The 25,124-nt window shown below is 47.8% G+C and overlaps 3 protein-coding genes across 8 annotated transcripts in view; all 3 read right to left on the minus strand.

Annotated features, from left to right (window-relative positions):
* Positions 1-699: 699 nt before the first annotated feature.
* On the minus strand, positions 700-2,197 carry LOC134050747 (uncharacterized). 2 transcript variants are annotated; one of them, XM_062504043.1, is made up of 2 exons: positions 2,188-2,197; positions 700-1,035 (listed from the first exon to the last, which is right to left on the minus strand). In XM_062504043.1, the coding sequence occupies exon 2, from the start codon at positions 992-994 to the stop codon at positions 860-862; it is 135 nt and encodes a 44-aa protein (XP_062360027.1). In that variant the 5' UTR covers positions 995-1,035; positions 2,188-2,197; the 3' UTR covers positions 700-859. The 2 variants fall into 2 exon arrangements, with proteins under 2 accessions (XP_062360027.1, XP_062360026.1); XM_062504042.1 differs by lacking the exon at positions 2,188-2,197 and adding an exon at positions 1,126-1,451.
* VPS33A (VPS33A core subunit of CORVET and HOPS complexes) lies at positions 1,355-12,524 on the minus strand. Of its 5 annotated transcripts, XM_062504039.1 has the most exons (16): positions 12,397-12,524; positions 12,248-12,313; positions 12,050-12,177; positions 11,397-11,586; positions 10,496-10,612; positions 9,924-10,098; positions 9,125-9,318; positions 7,464-7,590; positions 7,229-7,296; positions 6,621-6,758; positions 6,100-6,237; positions 5,788-5,956; positions 5,187-5,381; positions 3,069-3,259; positions 2,188-2,935; positions 1,355-1,371 (listed from the first exon to the last, which is right to left on the minus strand). In XM_062504039.1, exons 1-13 carry the CDS (start codon positions 12,496-12,498, stop codon positions 5,188-5,190), a joined length of 1,806 nt encoding a protein of 601 aa, XP_062360023.1. In that variant the 5' UTR covers positions 12,499-12,524; the 3' UTR covers positions 1,355-1,371; positions 2,188-2,935; positions 3,069-3,259; position 5,187. The 5 variants fall into 5 exon arrangements, with proteins under 5 accessions (XP_062360023.1, XP_062360022.1, XP_062360021.1 ...); XM_062504038.1 differs by having other exon boundaries at positions 2,188-3,259; XM_062504037.1 differs by lacking the exons at positions 1,355-1,371; positions 2,188-2,935; positions 3,069-3,259 and having other exon boundaries at positions 3,716-5,381.
* A 1,441-nt stretch (positions 12,525-13,965) lies between these two features.
* The window catches only part of CLIP1 (CAP-Gly domain containing linker protein 1), a 49,540-nt gene continuing 38,381 nt past the window's right edge, over positions 13,966-25,124 (minus strand). The window contains 8 exon segments of the mRNA XM_062504093.1: positions 13,966-14,332; positions 14,938-15,062; positions 15,746-15,751; positions 15,971-16,017; positions 16,123-16,282; positions 16,545-16,662; positions 19,166-19,186; positions 21,305-21,357. Of these exon segments, the coding sequence (XP_062360077.1) occupies positions 14,110-14,332; positions 14,938-15,062; positions 15,746-15,751; positions 15,971-16,017; positions 16,123-16,282; positions 16,545-16,662; positions 19,166-19,186; positions 21,305-21,357 (753 nt within the window). The 3' untranslated portion in view covers positions 13,966-14,109.

The following is a 25,124-nucleotide window of genomic DNA, read 5'->3' on the forward strand; positions in this document are numbered from 1 at the left end:
ACACCAGTGCTCCTCACGGCTCTGGTTTAATTCATCTTTATTGTTCTGAAGTACATTCATTGTTCTAAAGTACACGATGCTGCTTTGATTTTGAGTAGTTCCATGCTAGTGATAATCTCCACCTCCAGCAGAGGTTTCCTGTGCAATTCCACACAAAACTGCCTTGATCAATTAAATCTATTCTTTCTAATTATAGCAGGAATTCCTGTTCTCTCTCCTGTTTTCAGAGACTCAGCACAGGTTACTTTACTGAGGCAGTGCTATATCACACATTCTTCATCTCACTCCATCCTTTCAATATTTGTTCAAAAGCCTGGCACACCTGGGAGTACCAGGTAACAACCCTGTACCTCATAAAACTAGGGGGAGAGGAACCTTGCGCTGATCTGAAATGTCTTTTCCCAGGACTTCTAAAACAAATTACGAGTAATTTCTGTGTGTCTGCCTTCACACCCTTAATGAGGCAGAATAGGACAAGGCAGGACTTGTTTGTTGAGATGGTGGAGTGGTGTTGCATCCCTGCCATCCCCTGTGCCACGCTTGGCAGGGTGGGAATCTCAGGAGAAAACTGCTGGGAGGCTTTTAATAGTTCAGAGAACAGAAACAACCGTCCAGGAGACACAAAGAATCTGCGAGAGCCACAAGGCTATGTAAAGTGCATACTGGGGGATACCTTTTCTTTTAACCTTTATTGTTTTTACATAGGAAAACAAGACGGCGATGAGGCAGCGCGAGCACAGAACTCCTGCAGGTTTGGTGCAGGGGGAAGGGCCCTCCATCCCTTGTATGGAGCTGCATCGTGGAGCCAGCTGCCTCTGGAGAGCCCGTGGGAGCAGGGGCAGAGGCAGGGGCAGGACCCTCATTTAAGCACCATGAAGTAGGTGGTCCAGCCAGCCAGCAGCAGCGCCCCGAGCAGCACCGTGTAGCTGAACAGCACAAAGGCCAGCAGCTCCCGCAGCACCTTGAGGAAGTGGATGGCAAAGGAGTCTGGCATGGCTCTCCCGGATCCCTGGGGATGGCTGCTCCCTGCTCCTCCTGCAAGCAGAGGAACAAGGTGAGTCTTCACAGCAGAGACACCACCCTGCCGTGGGGAGAAGTCCTGTGGTCAGGAGGGTTGATGGCCACCTGGGAGGTTGTTAGTGACTGGTGTGGGCCTGTTCAGAGTCCTGCCCAGGTGTTAAAGAGAGTTTGGGATCTGATCAAAGTCTCCAGATCAGGACTGGTAAGGAAGCAGATGGAAATACAGACACAGGCGGTGGGCACGGCCGTGAGGGTGAGGCTGGGGGCTGTCACAGAATCCAGCTGGCTCCTGGAACCTCTCCCCTGGGGCTGTGGCTGTGTGTCCAGGAAGCATCAGGATCAGAGCGGCCGCTGATGGTGCATTACCAACAACGTGTTCTGATCAGAGTGGTCAATTCCTCCAAGGAAGCCACCATTAATATTTAATTCTATAATTGCATCTAATGGAGGTACTGGCACAAACTGAGCCTTTTGTTTAAGAATGATGAGAACTGAGGCTTAAATACAAGTTTGCAGAGGCAAATATTTATATCGCACGTTAAAAATAACTGTTAAGTGGGAGACATGGGATAAGGTGCCTTAGAATTCATCTTCTAGCAGTATTGTATAGTCATATATACACATTGCCTTGGAAGTGATTTCTCATTTATTAGTTTAAATTAAATCGGAACTTTTTCCCTAAAGTCACTGGCTTCTAAGATTTGAAGCTGTGAAAACCCACCTAAAAATTCTATTATCTCTTCAATTTACATGTTCTTTTAAATTTTGATTGCAACATTCCAACAATATCCATACTCTTGTTCAAGCGCAAAAAGAGAGTTTAAAATCAGACTTAGGATAAAAACTAACTCAAAAGGATTAAAAAGTAACCCAGAAGGATTATTTCTTTTCTGGACAGTCTAAAGCCAGCTAAACTAAACTGAATTCCTGTCCTGCTACTTAGAATGTTTTTTAAAGAGCTCTTGTGATAAGGAGTTCACTTTTTGGTGTTAACAAGTTCAGCCATTCCATTCCAAGCTCAGGCACATGTATACAGTACAGGAGCTAGAACATTTTTAAACCAGCTGTGGTTTCTCTGTTGTTCAGAGCGTTACAGTTTCCTGTCCGTAGGCTGTGCGAGATTTCTGGTTATCTAGAAAGATGCTGATAAAGAAATAAACTGCTTACCCAGGCAGATGACGGGCTCTGCTTCGGCAAGTTGGTGTTTCTCCCTAGTTTAGTTCTGCAGCTATCCCTTTTCCAGGGGGTTTGTGCTGCAGGCTGATCCCGCTGTGATCTGGGAGCAGGAGCACAGTGTGTGAGTGCAGCCCACACGAGGACTGAGCTCTAGGTGTGGTCAGCTCTGGTTATGATCCGACAGCGCCGTGGTGCTCGGAGCAGCCAAACGCTCCCCTTCCCCTCGGGGCTTCTGGCAACAGCGTTTCCAGACTTCCAGTGCCAGGGCTTGGAGTCACCAGATCAAAACCTGCCTTTGTTGAGATGTGGGGGTTTGCCTCTAACAAAACGTTGTGTCATCTTACACGTTTTATTCTGGTATCCTGAAGGCTGCAGTGCCTCTTGCTCTGTTTCCTGAGCACCCTGTGAGCCCCTCGGAGAGGAGGATGCTCACACACAGCTGGGGCTCATCCCCAGGGTGGGACTGTGCAGGCTGAGTCAGGATCTTTTACCACAAATAAGTGAGGGCTGAAGGCAGCCTAATCCCTGCACTGTCCCCTGCTGTCCCACTGTCACTGCTGTAGTGTCACCCTTACCCTCCCTCCCAGAGTCATCCAGACCTTTTACAGCTCAAGTGCTGCAGCTTCTTTGCAGTGAAGGGAGGAAGGAGCCACTCTGTTTATTCTTAGCAAAACTGCTTCTGATAATGTTGTATGAAAAGTGAAAATCTTTTGGGGTAGAGGTTGGCTAACATTTTCTTCTTTTTTTCCACAATGCAGACAGCAGAGAGAAGGAAGATTATGTACTGCAAATCAAATCTCTTACCTACAAAGATATTATGATGTAGAAAATGGTCCCTTAATTTAATTAGGTTCTCATTATCAAATTATTACCCGCATGGTCAGCAGGGCCTTGGACAGACACAGAACATCATCAGCTGCCCAGGAAGCCTGTTAAACAGTAATTGCTCCTCCAGGGAATTGATCAGCGTCAGGATGACTTTTATTTTGTTGCTGATTAGTTCCAGGAAGAGGCTCTATCTAGGTGGAGTGGCTGCATGGTTCTAGCTCAGTGCTGGTCTAGGCTGTTAAAAAAAAAAAAAAAAACTAGGCAAAATAGCAGTGTTGGTGATAAATTCAGAGTTTACCAAGTGTCTGGTGTAAACGCTTGCCAAAAAAAGTTTTGCCTGTATTGTTACTGCTTGCTGGCCAGGGGAAAGGTAAGACAGTCTTTGGTGTTTTCCTTTATTCACCTGTGGTGTAGCTTTTACACAGCAGGACTTTAGCTCAGAAACCAGCCTGCTCAATATTTCCTTTTAAATCCAGGTTTGTTTATTTTTTAAAGTCTGGAAATTGTGATACTACAAAGACCTTCAAGGCCAACCCAAGGACACTCTGTTGACCTGAGTCAATTTCTTGTTTTTCTCTACACAGTAACATCTAATTTCTGATCCAAACCTAATTCAGTTTTCCTTTTAAAATACTCTGAAGTTAGTTACTTTAAATGGAACTTGCAAAGCAAACAATCCATGTTTGTTCTTCTTGCATCACTGAAGTTGCAGCATGTTTTTTTGTTAAGTCTGTCCACAAGCTGCCTCCCCACCTGAAATACAAAGTTTCTTTCCTTCAAAAGCTCAGAAATTCCACTTCTAATGTAGTATGTTAGGTGGCAGAACAAAATGAAATTTTGCATGAGCCTTAATTATAAAACAAATGGAAAATAGTAAAAAAGAAAAATAATTTCAGCTTAAGTAATTCAGTTATTTTGGGACGAGGAGACAAGGACACAGCTACAACAGTGCAGGGTTTTATTTTATTTTTGTATTCTAGAGAGAGAGAGAGAGTGCAAACACTTCCAAAAAAAGATTAAATACATCTTTTGTTCTAGTAAGTCAGCTGGAGTTAAACAGATAGAGGGGCGCTGTGGAGGGGCCGACTTGGCAGAACTCAGTGTTAGAAAATAAAAACAGATCAAAACTCACAGTCACAACTGTGACAACTTGGAAAAATTGAGGGATTCATTTGGATTCATAATTAAAGCAGAAATGTTTGCTAAGACAGTGGTTTAAGGTGAGGAGTGGGCTTTTTTTTAGCTGTCTTTAAGAGTGAACTGCAGTGTGGAATAGTCCCCAGGGCTGTGAGGACACTGACAGTGCCCAGCAGCAGCACAGGCACCATCACAGACCCTGCTCTGCCTTCCCAGCCTCTGGAGCCAGGAGCTGCCTCTTGGTGACACAGCCTCCAAGCCCATGGAAAATTCCATTTTTTAAGTCTGAGCTCTGTGACAGCAGGTACCACAGTTATAACCCAACCAGGGGGTGAAAAAGGTGTCTGTTTTAAACCCACTGTTTACTGGGTCCCTGCTCTTGCTATTTTTGGCCCTCACACAGGGAGTGTTTGTGTGTCTTTATCCATGAACTCGGGACACAGTGATGTCATTCATACTCTGGAGGAGCTTTCCAGAGTCAGGTGGGTGTACCTGGGACAAAAAAGTCACCTTACAGCAATCCCTTCAGGGGACAAGTGAAATAAAAGGCTCAAGGATCACAGGTACAGCTGTGTACAGATCTCTGATTGACACATCCAGTGCATCCATGGAATGTATCGGGCTCCAGAGAGAGACAAACAGTCTGGGAATACTGGTACAAAGCCAGGAATAGAGAACATCCTGCCTCCTCACCACAGCTAAACTGAAAGAAATAAAGCAGCAATTTGTCAAACAGAAGGACCAGGGCCCATTCCTGCTTCCCCAGCACCTGGGTGCCAGGTCAGACCATGAGCAGGGATCTCTCTCTTTCCCACTATGTTTATCATTAGTGTGTTCCAACCCTGCTTCTCTATTTGGAAGTTCCACAGGCAGCTGGAACACAAGTGCAGAAGGGATGAGAGGGCAACTGTTCATGAACTGGTCCCAGGAGAGCTTCCTTCACTGCCGTGTTTCTCCAATGGACCAGCAGCTGATGTGCCTGTGTTACACAGGCCCTCTCACTTTTACTGTCTCTCACCACACACCCTAGAACGGGGCAGGCTCCAGTTTCTCCATCAAGGATTTGATCCAGGTTGTCCCATTGATGAGTTTCGTAGTGGCAATGATGTACTCTGTGCCTCCATCCTCCATCTGGGACAGAAATCTCAGCGCGGCGATTTCTGCGTACGTGACCCCCCCCAGGAAGAACACCAGGGTCACCCTGTTCTCACCCTGCTGACCTGTGGGTTCACAAAAAAGGTCCAGGTTGGCTCGGTTGGATTTTTACAGCTCCCCTACATCTACTGTCAGTCAAACTCAAATGACCTGAATTAGAGGCTTGGAAAGCCAGAGGCTGCTCCCAGCTCTGGAGTTACTACAGGACGTGCTTCTGTTTGAGAGTGGTGCTGCCCCTCTTTCACATAACATTGCTAATTAAAAACCACAGTGTAGGGTTTATTTTAGTTCCCTGATGAGAAGTTAAACCATTTGTCAAAGGAGGGTTAAGTAAGTCCATCTAACACTGCTGTGGCACAGGGGGATGAGACAGACACCTGGACTCTGCCTGCTCTGATTCCAGGTTGCCTCACTCCCTGCTCACAGAGACGCATTTCCCTGCAAACCACGGGAAAACAAAGCCAAACTTACGCTTTTTCTGCAGGCCAGTAGGGAGCTGCTGCCTCTCCTCGAAATGGGGCCCTGGCAGCATCTTCAAAACCTCCTCGATGCTGCGCCAGCCCGGCCGGGCCAGCAGCTGGGCCAGGCGCACGCTCAGCGGGGCGTAGCCACTGTACACGTACGAGATGTCATTGGGGCTCTGGGGGACACACACAGAGCGAGGGAGCAGCAGGTCAGTGCTACCTCATGCTGCAAAACAGCCTCAAAGAAATCAGTAACACGAAATAAAAAAAGGAGGTTTTCCTGCTGCACGTCATTCTGTAGTTAAGAGGTCATGTTTACCTGCTCATTAACATCATCCATCCACAGGCGCAGCGTTTTCCTGATTGTGGGGTAGTTATTCCTGCCACCTGTCTGGGGTTTCAGGAGTCCAGCCTTTTCCAAGTTGTTTAAAGTCAATATATGTTCATAGCCATAAGTCTGTAGTATGAAGAAATCACCTTTAATGCCATGGCAATAACCCGTGACCAGTGTTTGAAACAGGAAAAAAAAAAACCAAAAGCAAAGATGCTTGTTTAAAAAAAAAAGTTTGTATAAAAAAAGTTTTGTGGTTAAGATGACTGTAGAGTATATTCAATTTAGAGTGTTTAAATAATATTAGTAAACAAGTGGTATTAACCTCTGTATCTACATGTTGTATCACACAAAAGCACCTCCCAAGTACCAGCCCAGACAGAAACCCAGTACTCCCTCTGTGCAAATTATTCAGGTGTAAGATGTGTCTGTCTAGAATTGAAGTGTAAAGCTGAAGATCTGATGTGAATTTTCTCAGGAATTTATTCCTCCAAATGTTACAGCCTAACCTGGAGAATCTCTCTTTTGTAATGGTCCAGAACCTTCTGCTTCAGCCCACTATTGCACACGGATTGCAAGCAAACGAGACGCAAGATCTTGATTAATGGATGTTTCTGAGCTATGCAGTCTTCAATATAATTGTTAACCTATTAAATAAAATATGTAAGTGGTTATTTGAAGAAGTGTTAAAGTACCCATCAGACCTGGAAAGAAAGATCTGGTTTGCCTGGCTCTCCAAAACAGCAAGAAAGAGGAGCAGCTGCTCTCCAGGCAGCTCAGGACAATCTAAAACAGTGACCCAGCACTGGGTCCACCCAGGCTCTCCCAGAGCATCTCAGCTCCTCACTCAGTAGCCAGACTTTGCTTGATGCACTGAAAAATTCTCATTAACCATCTTCTGTGTTCCACTGATCCCTCAGAGCACGGAGTGCCTCAGGATAGGTCAAGCACCCCACCTGTGCACAGGTAACTCAGAGAAATCCATTTCACTGGACACCATCTAGATCAGATGTCTCCCCTCAAACAAACAAAAAAACCCCAACCCAAAATAAACAAACAAAACAAAACAAACAAACAAAAAAAAAAATTGAGTGGCTAATTGCCATTATCTACTTACCTTGTCTGTATCTATTCCAGACATGAACTCTTGCTCCACTGTTAAATTATCAAAGAAATCTTCAGATGCTTTGGGAAAAGAATGGAAATCAATACAACAGCAACTGACAGCTTATGTTTTACATTTAACATTGCAGCAGAAATGCACTGGATGGAGCAGAGCCAGTTTTTGCCAGGCTGAGTGATGTCCATCAAGTTATTTGGCATCCTGCTGGGTTGAAATGATTCCTACTCACTGGTGATGTCTTTGATGAGCTCTGCGATGGAGGTGTGGTTTGCCAGCGAGCTCCTCGCAGCCTGCATGTGAGGCAGCTGGGACACAAACTGCTTAATCTCTCCAACAGTCTTGGCATGGTGCCTTTCCTGAAGAAAACCAGCACTCGGGTTAGGCCTTCTTTATGTTGCTAACACCAACCAGGGAATTTTATCACGAAGAATTTTTATTGCACTCCCTGTAGGGAGTTAAGAGATACGCAGTCTTTTAGACAAAGGGCTTTAGATGCTTATACTGAAGTCACAGAATTCCCTCTAACAGCACCTGCATCATGGGAAGAGGCAGCACGTAATACAGCAGGATCACTGTTATTTTCTATTATCCTAGTGTTGTAAATAATTTTATCCACATTTGTCTGACTCCAGCCATCACTTAACTGCTCCTCAGTTTCCCTACCAGGGAAAACTCTCTTTTTCACACAAAGAGGAGTTACTTTGCTGGCTGACAGGGAGCTCCAGGCCAATGCTGGGGAACATCTCCCCTTGGAGCAGGAGTGAAAGGTGCTGAGGAATTGGGCTGGCAGGGTCTGCAATTCACTCTGCTTGGAGGCAACAGTGTGCCAGGTTTTGAGGCAGGATGTGCTGAAGCACCAAGCAGAGTTCAGCTCCAGAGGTCTGCACTGCATTTGGGCTACTTGCCTCTTGCTGCAGCTCGGAATAAAAATTGTAATAATTTGACTCGTACACGAAGGGTTTAAATGGGCAAGTGCAGGCAGGAGAGTCATGATGGAGCCTGTGATTGAAGAAGTCCTCTGCTGCCAATACACTGCTGTTTCATTATCACCTATTACTGCTGACAATTTCTTAGAATTCTCTTGTTTTAACAAGCAGTACGAACAATCCATCTTTAGCACCTCCAGCACTAATAGTGCAGAAGCAGAGCTGCACTGGGGGATGAGGCTGAGCACTCAGTATTTCAGTTAAGGTACCACTGCCTCACTTTAGATGTGGCAGAGGTTAAGAGGCTAAAAAAGCTCCCCCAAGGAAATACAATCAAAGAGTAAAACAAGTTCTCTTGAGAGTCCCCATGAGGTCAGAAAAATGAGATATGGGATCTCAGTTTATGAATCATCAACGGGATGTTTTCAACAAAACCACAAACGTGCAACGTCTTCTATACATTTCTGTTGTTTTTGATGCCAGCCAGCCAGCCATAATACTCTGTGAAAGTACATTCTGGTGTTTACTGCTTAAATTTTTTTCTCTGCATCCTGAAGGGAAAAGGACCTTTCAGTGAACAGGTAACAAGAGCAGCCAAGTGGAATTGATCAGCACAGTAAAAATCACCTTTGGCTTCTTGCAGAGGGAAGCAGCACCTGATTCCTGAACACTGAAGAGAGCAATTCCTGTTATGGGATCTATGGGCTCACACTGAACAAGGATGGGTTAAGCAAGCTCTGAGCAGAGGGAAATCCCCAGAACAGAGGTGTGGGGAGAAATGAGGAACCACATTACTACAGCCTTCTTAAAAGAAGATTTGATCAACACCTACTGAGAACAATCCAAGTGGAGCTGACCTCATCCCAGGGCAGGGGAACAGACTGGAACAGCCTGAGCTGCCAGTCCCAGCCCTGCTGAACACAGACTGTGAATTATCTGATGCACTGTTGGATACAGGCCTCACCTCAAAGGCTGCTGAGATGATCTTGGCTTTCTTGCTCAGCACTGACCCCACAGCATTGAAGTTCTTGTCTCGGATTTCGGCATAAAGCTCTTCTGCAGAGTTCAGCTGGAGCTTCTTGGGTTCTGTGGGGAGATCTTTCCCACCCTCACCTTGCTTCTTTGGGGCAAACTTCTCAGGAGGGAGTTTCACATAAGCTACCAAATGCAGAGAAATAACCCTTCTAAGGACTGGAACTTCATCAGCAGAAGTGAAGATCAGCAGACTGGAAATGTGTCCCCTGAGCTGGAAACAGCTCTGAGTAGCAAAGCAGTATCAACACTCAAACCACTCAGTGCCTGTCTGTTAATTAAGGAGAGTCTCGCAGGGACCTACACCAACATCAGAACCCAAGTGTCAGCTGCCCTGCTTTCAGAGAGGTTTGGAGACAGCCCAGCAGGAGGGATTACAGCCCATAAATGCCTCTTTGGAGTTTTCTTACCCCCTGAAGAGGTTCAGGACAGCATTCTGAAAATGGCATTTCACCATTTCCACTCACACACATTCCCTGTTGTCCCTGTGCCTGCACCAGCCAACAGCCAAAAGATGCCCTTTCAGTAACCACAGGCTGTACCTGGCTCCCCTTTCCCAGGCAAAAAGAGCCAAAGTGGATCTTGAAGGGCTCCAGCTTGGGACTGAACAAACCCCACGTGGATTTCAGCTGAGCTGCTCCTACATCACATTTAATGAAGCACAAACCCACCCAACACACTGCAACCTGCCCCAGGACATGGGAAACCTGCCCCTTCCCTGCAGGACTCACTGTTCTGAATCCCATAGATCTCATCTATCAGCCCCTCGTAGGTCAGCTGCGTGGCCAGCGGGGTCAGCAGGTCCACGTTGCGGTCCAGCAGCAGGAGGGTATCAAACACAGGGAATATGGAATTCTGGCTCCCAGGGAACTCGCGCTTCATCCTGATCATCATGTTGGCCACGTGCTGCAAGGAAATGGCATTGCTCTGGTCATGGTGCAGGCCACAGCAGGTGGACGTGACCTCTGGGCCCTGCAGGCACATGCTGGTAAAGCAAGGGGATGGAAGGAGGTACAGACTGGCTGATGCATGGGGCAGGATGAGACTGAGAAAACAAAAGTCCTTCTCTGCTGCTCTCTGCAGCTCAGCAATGGCCAATGCACTGCATTCACCTCAAGCTGCTCCCTCACCACAAAAAAAATACCAATTAAACCACAGGTTGATCAGAGAGAAGCAAAAAGGATGTGTGTGTCATGGCTGGATTAAAAAAAAAAAAACAAAAAACCCAAAAAACCAGAAATGCATTTAAGTAAATACTCTTTCAGGCAGCTCCAAAGAACAAGATGCATTTGTTCAGCCTCACCCGAGCACAGTCGCCTTTCCCAAAAATCTGCGGGATGGTTCCGTAGAGAGCCTGCAGTGTCATCAACCCTTTTGCTGCATGGTACAGACTGGTCTGGTCACTCTCCAGGTAACACTCCTAAAGAACAAGAGGGATTGTGATGGAAGGTGTCAATCCAATACAGCTGTCTCCACAGCACAGCAGAATCCATGTGAACAGTTCAGAGGAGACACAGGCTGGGGACAAACTATGGCTGTTGGCACATACGGGCCTTATTATCTGTGCTGTCACTACATCAAATCATTTTTTTTTTATTACCAGGCACTAGTATTTTTGAACTCCAGACATAAATCCAGTTTGATGGAGTAAGAGAAAATGACTGGAAGGACCTTTTCCTGCTAATCAGGCCAATCTGAGCACCCAACACGTCATTACAGCTGCAAGCCCTGACACATCTTCTGGGCTACACATAGGACAGAGAGGGCCAAGAAACTCCTGAACTGTCTTGCCCTTGGATGCAGCACTCTGGGAATGCAGGACATGCAGCTGGGATGTGACAGCTGTTAACGCTCAGTGTAGTGAGAACCATCACACACGGCTCCCCGGCTGTGTAGGAATGCAAACCACGCTGGCTCCTTGTCACAACAGAGCACTTTAAACCTCAGGAATGCTCTATTTGTGACAGTAACACCAGCAGCTGAAGCTGGAGGCAATGGGGTGCAGCTCAGTGTAGTGACTTCAGCATTTAGTGTGAAAATACACAGGGAAGTTCACAGGCTTCAGGAACGAGCCAGGTTTTCTCTGCAAGGCCTTTCCTTGCCGTGCAGGTCACTGACAAACCCTCTGAGAGCTGCTGCACCAGCACCAACATCCAGCACAAAACCACATCGTGTTTTTCCTCGAGGACGAGGCGAGCGCGCACCTTGAAGGCGCTGTCGGACTCCATGGAGAGCAGGTCGCCGTCGAAGGGGATCAGGTCCAGGCTGTACTGCTCACGGTGGATGAAGGAGCCCAGCACGCCCTGCTCCTTCAGCCACTGCTCGCACAGGAGGCTGCGGCGCGGCACGAACAGGATGTGGAAATCCCTCTGCGGAGAGCGGCCTCTGTCTTCCCTGGGAAAGTCACAGCCGGAGCACAGAACAGGGAGTCACTCACCGCACTCGGGAGCGGCACGGACCACGGGCACGGGGCACTGGATTCGCACAGAACAGGAACGCTGCACTGGGTTATTGCCAACTCCTGGATTTTGAGTGTCAGTGCCCAGCCTTGTGCAGCCACAGCTGCGACACGCTCCTGACACCTGCAGTTCCCAAAAGGCACGGCAATCCAAGCACGACTCATTCCAGCTAATGAGAAGGAGCCTACATCCTCGCAGGGAGGAACGCACTCTTTGCATCGCAGCCGAGGTGCAGCCCCCCTGCCCACGGTGTCTCGTACCCCCACTTAACCTGCAGAGCGGCTGTGCTGCAGTTTGGTGTCCGCACGTCGCTCCTCGTTCCCTGCACAGGTCTCACAAACCACACGGTGATTCAGGCCATACCTGTCCCCTCCTCACGGCCGCCCTGCCCGCGGTACCTGAGCACGTTGTCCGTGATGATGTCCATCAGCTCCAGCTTGGGCCTGACGAAGAAGATGATGTTCTTGACGTCGGCCGGCGGCAGCCGGCCCGGCTTGAGCGTGAACATCTTCTCCACCTCATGCTCCTGCGTGGAGGCACGGCCGTCAGCCGAGCGCGGGAGCGCCGGGGCCCGGCCGCCTGCCCGCGGTGCTTACCTTGAGCAGCGAGTACTGCGCGATGAGCCCGAAGGGGCCGGTCAGGTACTCGTCCCACACGATGGCCTGCGGGAAGGGACGGCGGGATCAGACCGGCCGCGCCACACGCGGGATCCTTCCCCCCCCCCCCCCGGCCCCGCCGTGCCCACCTTGGAGCCCGCGCATTTGTCCAGGAACTCGCGCAGCTCGCGCCGCCCCGCCTCGCGCAGCGCCGTCAGGTTCACCCGGCCCGAGCTCAGGTGCGCCGCCATGGTCGCGACCACGTGACCGCGGGGCGGGGTCGCGCAGCCGCACGGGGCCGAGGGGGCGGGGCCGCGCAGCCGCACGGGGCCGAGGGGCGGGGCCACGGGCGGTAACGGGGAGCGCTGCTGTGTGAGATGTGTCACGTGTGTCATGTGTGGAATGTGTCGTGTGTGTCATGTGTGAGTGTCGTGTGTAATGTGTGTGCCATGTGTGTCATGTGAGTGTCGTGCGTTACGTGTATGTTGTGTGTCATGTCTGTGTCGTGTGTCTTGTGTAATCGTGTGTGTCGTGTGTGGTCACTGGCACCTGGCTGCAGCAGGAGCTGCTTCCCCCTGCGCTGGGCACTGCTGAGGCCACACCTGGAGCTGCGTGTTCAGTTCTGGGCCCTCCGTTCAGGAAGGACAGTGAGGGGCTGGAGCGGGCCCAGGGCAGGGAACGGAGCTGGGGAAGGGGCTGGAGCACCAGGAGAGGCTGAGGGAGCTGGGAAAGGGGCTGAGCCTGGAGAAAAGGAGGCTCAGGGGGGATCTTGTGGCTCTGCACAAGTCCTGATAGGACGGGACAGCTTGGGGATGTCAGGCTCTGCTCCCAGGGATCAGGGACAGGAAATGGCCCAAAGCTGCACCAGAAGGCTTCAGGTTGGACACCAGGAGGAATCTTCACTAAAGGTGATTAAATACTGCCCAGGGAGGCGGTGGAGTCACTGTCCCTGAAAATATTTAAGTAGGGACTGAACATGGCACTCAGTAGTTCCCTGGTTATGTTGACAAGGTGGTGTTTAGGCACAGACCTGGTATCTCAGAGGTCTTTTCCCAGCTGATGAACTCTGTGAGTGACACTGCAGCCCCTGGGCACGTCTGTCCCCACTCAGAACCCCTCATAGTCTGAATGGAAAGGTAGAAAAAAAACCCACACCTTTTTTTTTTTTCCAAAATATAACTTTATTATATATATGCATATATACACACACACACACACCACACTCACTATATAGAAGCTGAAAGAATGCAAAACAGGGATGGCCCACAAACTGTTTCAGGTGTGCACAGCATACAGGTTTCCAGAAACCCCCAGCAGCTCCTTACCTGTGTCATTTCCACTTCTCACACCAAACCACAACCCAGAGACCACGGCACGGAGCGACATCGTAATCAAAGGAGTAAATGAAAATAAAGATGAAAGATTTCTCAACTCAGTCCAGTGTCAAAAAAAACCTTAGAAATCTAAATGTACAAATTCAGCCTTAAAATGGTTTAGTGCAAATATGAAAATTAACATCATATTTTAAGGTATTTAAATAAGCTTTAATATAACTCTAGTGCTTCATTCCTATACATGTTTTCCCATCAATAAATCCAACAGCACAGAGGAATTTCCTGTTAAGGGCGGGACAAACCCAGAACCTGGGAAGAAACAGCATAAAGTCACTTGTTAAATCATTTATTTCACTGAAGTTTGTTAAAAAGGGACAGGGGGTATTTATTAGTGGAAGAGCAAAATATTTATGCTTGTAGGGATTGTGGAGCGGGCGGGCAGGGGAGCGAGGGTCGCTGTCCCCCGTCCCGACATTCAGCACGGGCGGCTGCTGGTGGTGCAAAGGTCCGCGGGCGGGGCTGTCCCCATCAGAAGGTCTCGTCGTCGTTGCAGTCCGCGGTCCAGTGGCCGAACACCTCGCACGTGTCGCAGTAGGGCCGCTCCTCCCGCCGGCTGCCGTGGTGCGCCGAGTGCGGCGGCTCCTCCAGAGCCTGAGCCTGCGTCGGGCAGTCCTCGGTGTCGTGCAGGTCGAAGCAGCCGCAGATGTCGCAGAAGAGACGCGGCTTCTTCTTGGACAGGCTCTCCTCCTCACTGCAAGAGCAGCAGCAGCAGCACGGGTCAGTGCCTGTGTCACACGGGCAAGGCCCTGCAGCGAGCTCGGGGTTACTGACACTCGGGTACGAACCCTTCACCGCTCTGCAGTGCCCCCACAATCCCCTACGCTCCCGTATTTACTATTTACTCAACAAGCTACTGTTTGTGCAGATATTTGCACAGAGACATTTAAAAGAAACACATGCAGGATAGTTTCTCGTTTCCCTTAAGAGAGCTAAAGTCATGATACATCAAATAGGGTTTAATTCTGTTTCTCTGGATTGGTTCTTCCCATCCCCACAGAGCTGCATCCTCTTGGGAGCAAAGACTCTTCAGCACGTGGAAAGGGCCAGATTCCCCAAATCATACAACAGACAATGTCATGATACATCAGTGTTTGTGACTGATAACCACAGAGCACCACTGGCACACCCAGCTACACATCAGTGTAAAGAGAAGCCTGGATTCAACCACCAAACTCCAGGGAAAGCTGTGTCTGTCCCTCCTGACAGCTGAGATCAGGCTGGTGCATCGTGCAGCTGCCAACCTGCTCCACCAACAGCTCCCAAAACAAGAGCTGAGGTTTCCTTTAGGATTTGTACCTGTCATAGTTATTTATCTCCTCTTCATTGCCATTGAGAGCTGCTTCACACATTCTTTGTATCTTCAAGTTCAATTCTTCGTTTCTCCTTTGCAGATCCACTATCACTGAATTCAGGAAGTCGATCTAGGACAGCCAAGGACAGGGACAGTCAGAGGGGCAGGGGGATGGCACCTCCCCCAGCCCGGGGCTCAGCACTGCTCAACATAACCAAGGAACACTTGGCAAATGAACAGGGGAGGAAAGAAGTGGAACCAACCTCGCCCTGGTGGAAGGAAGGGTTGCCATCAGCAGGTGAATTCAGGGAAGCAGAAAACCAGAAAAAGATTGGTGGTTAGTGTATATTCATGACATTTCTGGTGGCTGCACGACTGGGAGGGACATCTTTTAATCACTGTGACTGACACTCGTGATCTAACAAAGGCTTTATCATGAGCAGAAGGTGATTCTGTTCTAACCATATTTTCTAGGCGTTTGTTGGCACAGGCCCCTGTGAAGCAGCACTTCACGAGGTCACTGTGACTGTTCCACTCTGACTCACATCTTCCTGTGCCAGCTCAGCACCTCCCTTCTCCAATGCTGCCAACGCTTCTTCCGAGTCCAGTTCTGCAGTTAGGAAGAACTGCAGAGCTTAGAGGTACCCAGGAGCTCAGGGAGCTCATTTCTCCAGGATGGCAACTACCAGCTTCAGGTGGGCCACAGCTTTTCCTCATGCACATCCAAGAAACCTTTGGAAAAGCCAAGGAGCAGCGAGTGCTCTGCTGGGCCGTGCCTCTGACAGGCTGCAGGACAAAACTTGCCACCCTCACTTCCTGCTTGTTTCCCACGATCTAAACTGTTTCTCCAGTATCAGTCTGCACTTGATTCTTAGTATTTACTGTCAGTGACATTTCCCTTCAGAAGCTCAGGGGCTACAAGGTAAATCTGCCCATGAAAATCCTGGCTGATAAAACCTAGTGAGGACTGTCTTTGGAATGTTCCCTTTTCCTACAGCCCCACTGCTGGTGTAGCATGTTCATGTGCACATGCAGTACCTGCTTCTCTCTTGCAATTTCCTCCTGAAGCAGAGTAGCAGCATCACCTTTAAAGGAAAAAATCCAAACAAGGTACAATGTGACTCGTGCCATGGCTCAGTCAGAAATACTGTCACAGGTTCTGAGGGACACTGGAGTGGCTCTCGCTTTACCTGAGGGGCTCACTACAGTTAAAGGCTGCTCGTTGTTTTCCTTGAGTTTTTGCTCCAAGTTCTTCACCTTTTCCTCAAGTTTCAGTTTGTCAGACTCCAGTGACTTCACCACTGACTGCAGCGTTTTTGCAGAAGCGTTTTCTCCGCGCAGCACCGTGATCTGGAAGAGTTGTTTGACAACACTTGGACCTTCCAGCACCAAGCCAGAGCACCATGGCCAGGGCCTTTGAAGCAAGGGCTGAACAGCCACCAAAACCACGTGCCAGGAGTCACCTGGCTCAGCACAGGCATCTAAAGATTTGATGCTAAGGTTTAACTATGCCACATGAAAGAAAAATGATCGGCCAGCTCTTCAGGAGACAGCACACAAAGCCTCTGGCTGCAACTTAATTGAAATTAGGAATCATCCAATCCTCATTTACCTCATGTCTGAGTTTTTCCAGTTCCTCATCTTTTTGTGTGATCAAGGCACTAGTAACATTGATGGATTTCTGTAAAGATGCTCTCTCTTCATCAATTTCTTTTTTTAAAGTCGATTCTCTAAAAGAAAACCAAGTAAAACCAGAAGTCATCTAATGAATGGGTAACTGTAGTGGCCTAAAGTAGTTTCATTTAATTTCAAGTATTAAACTACTTAAGAAGTGGTTCTTAAAAAACAAATTACAATTTACTACTTGACTGAGATTTTATATATGTACAAACATTTCAGGTGTTACAACTGTGGAAACAAAGCAAAAACTTTACCTAGGTAGTACATGCCAGAATCTGCATAGCACCGTATCCATTTGAATTTAAAGGAGCAAGTTAACAGACTGGGGAGATACAGCATAAACAAACGTTGCACAGTGTTCCACAAAACCTACTTGAGAGTTTTGTTACTTCTTGAAAATTACTAACAAGCAACAAAACAGGCATGCAAAGCTCATTGTACAAGTTGTCATGCAAAGCATGGATGAGGCTGGAGATATCAGCTGGTCCTCACTAATTTCAGTGACATCATCCTTTCCTGCACATGGAGAAACCACATGGGATTTGTTTTACTTCATGGGAGAAGGGTTAAAAAGAAATCCTCCAAAGCATGGATTCCCTTCTGTGTACGTATGTCCAGTTTTCCCAGTATTTTCCATGGATCTAACAGAAATACAACTTCTGCCTACAGATCCTGACTTCAGGCACCACTGCTGGGACACTGGTGCAAGCTGCTCTTCCTGACAGGTCACAGAACACACACAGTGAGTAACTGTCCTCTGATGGGAGGAGCATCACCACAAATTTCCTTACAAGCTGAGATTTTGGTTAAAAAAGAAAGCAAAAAAAAGTGACTTCAAACCATTTACATTTCTCCAAGAGGAACTGGCTCTTCAGTGCAGGCAGCAGTGCTGCTATAGGCTCTGAGCTCCTGCAGGGATTCTCAGCTGCACTGCACTCCCCAGCACTGCTGAGGGACCAGGAGCAGAGCCCATCCACCTGGGAGGATGCTCAGGGGACAGCTGTCGAGTTCAAATGTTAAAGTTTCCATCTCTGTGGTATCCACAGTTAGTGAGAGCCACGATACCCAGACCATGAAACACAGGGAATCTCACCCACTCGAGATAAATGGGCAACTCAACAATGAGAGCACAATCAATGCAAGTCTTTCATTGTTCAGATTGTGCTTGGGAATGGAAGCAGCAAGTGGAGAATCTGGGGTTTAGAAAAGCTGAGGCAGCTACCAAACAAGAACCAAAATTTGATTTGGTTTTGGTGCATTTTTTTACAATGAGAAAATCAACAGAAGTGGAAACATAACAACTTGCAGACTGTGTGATCTTGCCTTCAAGTGAAAGTTATAGTCTTGTAAATAAAACCCAAAAGGGGGCTGGCATGGAAAGACCCCCTGGCCAACCCCGAGTCAGCAAAGCACTCAAAGCTCCCCAGCCACCTCTGTGCTCTCCCGCAGGATTCCCAGCGCTCTGCCTGTCCCGTGGTCTGCAGTTCTTTGTTGTGTGGATCGAAGGCATGTGGTGGTGTGGGAAAGGATGAGCCACCAGTGCATGGGGTGCTGCTGACAGAGCAGAGCTGCAAATCCAGGATTTGCTGGCAAGGAAACCCTGAGGTCATCTGGGAATCACATCTGGAAGTTGCTGCTCACAAGCTCTGCTGCACCCGAGGCTTCTCCCGAGCCTCCCCGTGCTGTGCTCTGGGGAGGGCAGATGGGAACCCCAGTGACTCAGCCCATGCTCAAGAGCTGTGATTCTGCCAATGCTTCCACTTGGTCAGACCTTCATGGAGAGATCAGGACCAAACAGATGCTTTTGGCACAGACATGGTCAATTCGCCGTTTGTCGGGCTCGGCTTCAACCACCACAACACTGAGGTGGTTGAAAAAGGCAAACAGGTTGTTAAGGATAGAAATAAAATATTTACAGACTCAGTACAGCAGCCTCGAATGCTAAAACACAAAGGGAGAGAAAGGAGAGAAGAAAAGAGGAAACAAGAGGGGAAGAAGGTCCCTGTGCTGGAGCTTTGGGCTTCCTTTCCCTGGACAGTCTCTCCAGGAGCTGCTCCAGTGGAGGACCCAAAAATGCTGGAACTGGAGAGGTGCTGCTCCCTGAGTGTGGATCACAGGTCACTTCCAGGCAGGGTCTTGGCTGCTACTGGAAATGGATGATGCTGGGAGCATCATGTGCAGTGGGACTCACACACAGGGAACTACAGAGAGGGGCTGAATGGGAAATAACTGCACTGGGAGAGCTTGCAAGGAAAATCTTGTGGAAACTATTTATTTTAATTGAAAAAAAAATTTATTTAGTGAACTTAAACTTTTTTCCTACCAATTCAAGTTCAAAACATCTGCTTACCAGCAGGAGGGAAATCAAAACAATAAAAATTACTTTTTCATTTAGATGTAATTTTAAAACTTCATTTTCCTGAGAAGCTTAAATCATGTTCTGAGCAGTGTGTGGAAGTCATGGGAGAAAGGGATTTGTTTAACATTAGAAAAAAATCACCCAGATTCTTCCCTTACTACAAAAATAAGAAATTCTAAGAATGAAGCAAATACCTTAAAGTGCTACTGGGTAAGCTTTAAAAATGCAAGATAACAAGAACCACATGTTAGAAACGTGGAGTACAAATGCAAAATACTGTAAGGAAGAACAATATTTGCACCAAGGGCCTTTTCTGTTTTGGTAAAAAATATATAGACTTTTTTTCATTATATATATATATATAGAGCTGAGTGTTTTACAAAACAAAAGCAAGACACCAAGGGACAAAGGCAGCCAAAATATGTACAACAACTTTACTAAAAAAAAAAATAAAATAAAAAATTATTTATTGTAACGTGGATAGACTTTCTTGAGTCTTACCATTAAAGACACACAGATATAGCAAGGGAAGCAAGGGCAGGAAAGGGAAGAGAGAGGAATGAAATGAGTATTGATCAACAGTGAAGCTCAAAGACAGTCAGACAGCAACCCACACTGAACCCAAGAGCTGAGCCACACAGAGCCCCCCATGATCCACCAAACTCCTGGCACTCCCAGCTGGATTATTTCATACAAGGGCATGCTAAAACAGAGGGAGAGAATTCCTGGGGGTGGAAGGAAGGTGAGAAAACCACCACTAGATTTGACCCAGCTGAAACCCAAAGATGGCTCTTGTTCAGCAGCTCAAATTCTTAAACCAAAAGGAGGAAATCATCATCTGCCCATCACCAAATTCTGTGGAATTTGGGAATTTAGAGGCTTCATTATTTTTACTTAGCTCTTTATTCAGCCAAACTTTTTTCATTAGCACTAATGCCACATGTTGACATGTTCTGAGCCCCAGTGCCTACAGTTTGCCTCAGCCAGGCTGTTCCTATCCCTGTTCCTCGTTTCCCCCTGTTCCTGTTGCTCATTTTCATCTCCTATTGCAGTTTATTCAACACTGCTGAGCAATGCCATTAATCCAGTAACAAACTGGGGCATCTCACTGTAGCCAACTGAATATAAAGTCGTGGTAAAATTCACTTCACTGATTTCATAACTGTCTGAATTATTTCAGGCAGCTCACCCAGAGCGAAACAGGAGAAGGAAGATCAGAGCCACACACCTTCCTCTGTAGAACTTACAAAGAGTTTGTCTTTGAAAATGTTCTCTTGTGAAACAGAACTGCTGGAAAGTATTGAATGACTTGGTCCCCACTCCCTCCTTCCATCCCTCAAGTGACTTCAGGAGTTGCACTACTGAAAACACATTTCCAAGCACGTTCAGTAACAGGCTGCTGATGCAGCTCGTGAGGCTGGGCAAAGCTGGATGTTCAGCTGACCCAACTGTGACATTCCTAGGGGAGCACTGGCTTGGGAAACACCCCAGGTGCCTGCTGGCATTTGGAACAGCAGGAGATATGACAACCCCCTCCCAGAGAACAGAGTGTCAGAGAAGGAGGAAGGGAACAGTGATAATACTGAGTGGCCAAGGATGTGCATAAACACCCAAAAGCCACTCACTGTTCTTTGTTGTGACCATTATAAATCCAGGAAATTTAGCAGGGGTTGGTTTGTTTTTTTCCTGGAACAGCTGAGGTGGCGTGGGGAGCTCTGTTGTTCTCTAAGGATTTATATAACTGCTTTTGGAAAGCCCCCATTTCCCTCAAGGCACAGTCAGCTTCCCATGCACACGCTGCAGACACTCAGATTTGTGACTTGGGACCTTGCCCTGAGCAGCAGTTTACAAAGGGATGCCCCAGTCACCCAGGACAAATCTGGCATTTAAAAGCAGTACTGAGTGAACTGCAACAACCCACAAGAAACTCAACAGCCCAAAACCATGAGAGCAGCAAGTGCTCAGTAAACTTTTCTTTCCTTTCCCCCTCTTCCTCTAATAACCCTCCTCAGCATCACTGTATTGCCCATTATTTTTTAAGAGCTCACCAGGTCAGATCTGTGCACACACATTTTACCAGACTGAGAGACAATCCAACATTCCAGAGCAGACTAAAACCAAACATTAAACTGGTCACTGCAAATAAGAATTACCACAACATGGGAGGTGTGGAACTAAAGCAAACGTGGATGCTTCCATCTCTAATCCAATGAGTGCAACAACTCAGCACTTTTAACCATGACACAACAGAAAAGAACAGCTCTTAGCAGTGTGTTTGTGTTCCATTTCTGCAGGACTGTGGGCTTAAACACACATCAGCAGGAACGACTTACCTCTTTTTCATCTCTAATAACTGGTTATTGAGTACTGATCTCTCCTCTTCCAGCTAAAACACAAGTACAGACAGACTCCAGTTAATGCACTGCAGATTGTTTCCTTAGTTTAATATATCAGAGCATCATTATCATAAAATAAACGTGGGAGAGGCTGCCAGATCCTCAAAGCAGGAGATTTTCTACTGGCACAGCAGCTGCACTGAAACACAAACTGTTCAGTGACCTAAACATCAGCCAGTGAGGGCCTGGAGGTGCTTTATGAGCATTTCCACGTCCTGTGCACACAGCAGAGGTGTGAGACCAGTGTTAAAGAACATTTCCAGACCCCACACACACCCCACAAGAACCCTTTGTGTGCCTGGCCATTACTGGGGGATTGCTGGGTTTGCTGTCTTTGTACCACTGATCTGTATTTGTCACTGCCCTGTTATTCAGAGATAAATTATTGATCCTGAAGCTGTTGGTCTGGGGTTTGTTACCACATCCTGAACCTATAACTCGGTGAGGCCGCTCTTAAGCCCTTAAAACCTGCAAAGCCTTCAGCTGAAATTATTGGTGTTGGTTCTTGGGTCTAAACTGGGTTAGGAAATGCAAAGCAACAAAACTGCAAAGGCCCGACACAGAAACACTGGGACAACTGATCTTCTGAAAAGGTCAGAAAACAAATACTTTCCAGGCAAATTAATTATTTTTCACCATCTCCTCCTTCCTTCTTATTCAATGACCAAAGCCAGCAATTACTGCTCTGAGAACTGCCTGTACCAGAACTCCCTGAGCACAGGCTCCAGTGGGATTTCACAAGCTTCCAGGGTTCATCCACAAGGTCAGGAACACATACATTTATAATGGCAACCTCAGAGCCCTGACAACAGCTCCTGTCCCTGACAGAGAGAATTCTTTCAGCACTTTGCAGATCCTGAGGTTTGGCACAGAAGGTGTTAAAGAAGTTTCCTTGAGCAGGCAGGGTGTCTGCCAGCCCCCAGCTCTCAGCTAAAAGCAGCTCACTGAGAGCAGCCATCTCCTCCACATTTCCTGACAAGTTACCTTCTCCTTCCCTGCGCTGCAGTGATGTTAAACCTTCCAGGTTTGGGATTAACCAGGATTGTTTCACTGGGCTTCATCAGACAACTTTATTGATATGAAAAATAGATACTAGAAGGCTGTAGAGGGACTCCAACAAATAATTCTTAAAACAAATCCAGAAGTACCCCCTGATTCCCAGTTTCTGCCTTGTCTCCTAGAGGCAGCCTATGTGAACTCCTGACAGAAAGGGAGGAATGTGACAAGTCTGAGAAATGTGACTCCCAGGGAGCTGCAGCTTCGGCCACTTCTCCAGACCCTTGTTCTGACACCTGGGTTCCAGGCCCCTCTCCACATCTCCAGCATCAGGGGATTCATCTCCTGCCCATCACACTTCCCAGCTGGTTTTGTGGATTCCTTGTCCTCTGCCAGCACTGGCATTTCTCTACAGTCACACTCAGCACCCTCGGAGCAGACCTTGCACACTGTTAATAAAAGATGGGCAGTTGAGCTGCTGGGTATTTCTACACCTTCTCCCAATGAACTCAAACGCCTGAGCAGGTCTGAGGCTCCCAAAATGCCACAACAAATAATATGAAGCCAGGAAAGTTCTCTGAGCTCAGTAGCTATCTGAATGTGACTCTTTAATTACAATCAGCTAATTATTAACGGATCAATACGGAAAAGCTCCCTCAGCATCTCTGGCATGAGACACTTTAACCTTTACATGTCCAGATAAATCATTCATGAAACAGGATTCATTAATTTTGCAAAGTGTGTCACAAGCAGCCACAGATTCTCTAACCCAGTTGACAGCGTACTTGTTAGAATTTATGTGGTTACCACAGCAACAGCTCAAAATTCCCAGTCCCGTGTCTGCCCCTTCCTGATGCATTTCACAGGTACCTGCACAGACCCTCTGCAGCCTGAGCTCTGCTCTGCTCTCCTCCCCACTGCCCAGACTTTTGGGAGCACAACGTGCAGCTCCTGGGCAATCCTGCTGTGGAAAAAGCCTTCACTGCCACCACGGACACTCCTCCAAAATCTGCTGGAGGATTCTCTGTAGTGACATCTTTCCTGCTTCCCACAGAGAGCCTGAACCCAGGGAGCCCAAAGCCTGTGGCCACTGGTGCCTGAGCACGGTGTGACAGGAGAGGGGAGGTGCTGGGATACCTGGGACACCAAAGGCCTCTCCCTGGCTTTTGGGAGGCTGAGCTGTTCACCAGATCTCATAGCCCAAGCAAGACATCTGGGAACTTCAACAGGCATCATTCCCACATTCCCCAGACTCAGATCACATTTTCCTCATGGAAGGGGACACAGTGCGACACAAAGGACTCAAGAAGGCAAGCAGGCTGTGTATCCAAGCTCCAGCAGATCCTCCAGATCCTTGCTCTTGGAGCCATCTACTCCTGGGCAGGACAGGCTGTGGTGCAGCTGAGCTGCCACTATTGCAGTTTGTGAGGTGATGGATTCATCCCAGTGCTTCCCACACTACAGCTGTCTGTCCTGGCAGTGTGAGAGGGATCCCTGCTGACAGATCCATAGCCAGCAGGATGCTGGATTCACAGCAGGATTCCTTCCCGAGGTCAGCTGCAAACAAGGGAGGCCACAGACCCAGTGCAGTGACTGCAGCCAGCCCATGGGGTCCCTTCCCTTGGGGCCTTTCCAGGTGACAAAATGCAGAAAGATAGGACCAATGCTGCCAAATCTTTCTGAAGTTACAACTCTCCCTGAAAAGAAGAGGTTGCCTTAAGGACTCTGAAATAAACCCTGTGGGAGCAGGGAGCAGCTCCCACTGGCTGTTTGGGATGTGTTCTCCCCACTCTGCTCCTCAGATGGGGAATGAGTCAGTGCTGAGCCCACACGTCTGGGACTCTGCTCGTCACCTCCAAAGGCTCTTGAGGATCAAGGAGCCTGAGCATTACTCCTGCCAGCAGCTCAAAGGATTTACAGACTGGCCAGGGCTGTAGTCACTCATCCTCAGGACTTCCAAACAGGATTCTTGAGGAAAAATCAGCCTCTTGGCTTTAAAAATATTATGCCTGTTGCAGGGTGGAAGAGTCTGTGCTGTGTCACAGGGAACAGAATCCCCTCCCTGCACAGGTGCTCTCTCAGAAAGGCAGGACACAAACCTCAGTCTCCTACATACCTGCTTTTGGATAAGATCTTCCAAAGATTCCTTCACAGTGTGCCTGTCACTGGAACTGCTCCACAAGAACTAATCCCATCACATTAGGGGATGTAAATCTATTTTATCTTTTGGCAAGTACCAGTGATAAAAGCTGAGTAACTTGCCATTTTAGGACTCCAACAACATGTTCAGATATAATGGTAAAAAAAAAAAATAAAAACACCTTACAGGGGTTCTGTTCCCCAGTACCACTGCCTGGCTGCAGCACAGTGTGAAGTTTGAGCAGACACATTCACAGCACAAGTCCAACCAAGTAGTTTTACACAGTATTCTGAAATACATCCTAGATGCTCTTTGTGGGGAGAGCAGGATTAAGAATTAAAAAAACTACATTTCCTTAGTACTGGTGGATGGACATTTCCACAGTCGTGTAACAAAATCACTCCCGACAGAAACAGCAACTCTGTTAATACACTTGGCTAAAGCACGTTTCATTTATACTCATTCCCAACCCTTCCCAGGTTACGTAACCTTCTGTCAGCCTGCACTTCCAACCTCCCCGTGCAGGTGGCTTCCAAACTGATTTCCAAACGCTCCCGGCACGGCTCATCCTTTCCAGCACGGGCTCCCCGGGGGCAGCCCCGGGGCTCCGGCCGAGCCTCC

This window comes from Cinclus cinclus, chromosome 17 (assembly GCF_963662255.1).
Source record: "Cinclus cinclus chromosome 17, bCinCin1.1, whole genome shotgun sequence".
Lineage (NCBI taxonomy): Eukaryota > Metazoa > Chordata > Aves > Passeriformes > Cinclidae > Cinclus > Cinclus cinclus.

What these genes read in the sequence shown, in the direction of transcription:
- LOC134050747 (XM_062504043.1), bottom strand. Translation starts at nt 994, where the DNA reads ATGCCAGACTCCTTTGCCATCCACTTCCTCAAGGTGCTGCGGGAGCTG.
- VPS33A (XM_062504039.1), bottom strand. Translation starts at nt 12,498, where the DNA reads ATGGCGGCGCACCTGAGCTCGGGCCGGGTGAACCTGACGGCGCTGCGC. An exon ending in GGAAAGGCGACTGTGCTCGG is followed by an intron (nt 10,099 to 10,495) that starts GTGAGGCTGAAC and finishes ATTTCCTTGCAG; the next exon opens with CACGTGGCCAACATGATGAT. An exon ending in ACAAAAGAGAGATTCTCCAG is followed by an intron (nt 6,238 to 6,620) that starts GTTAGGCTGTAA and finishes TTCATACTACAG; the next exon opens with ACTTATGGCTATGAACATAT.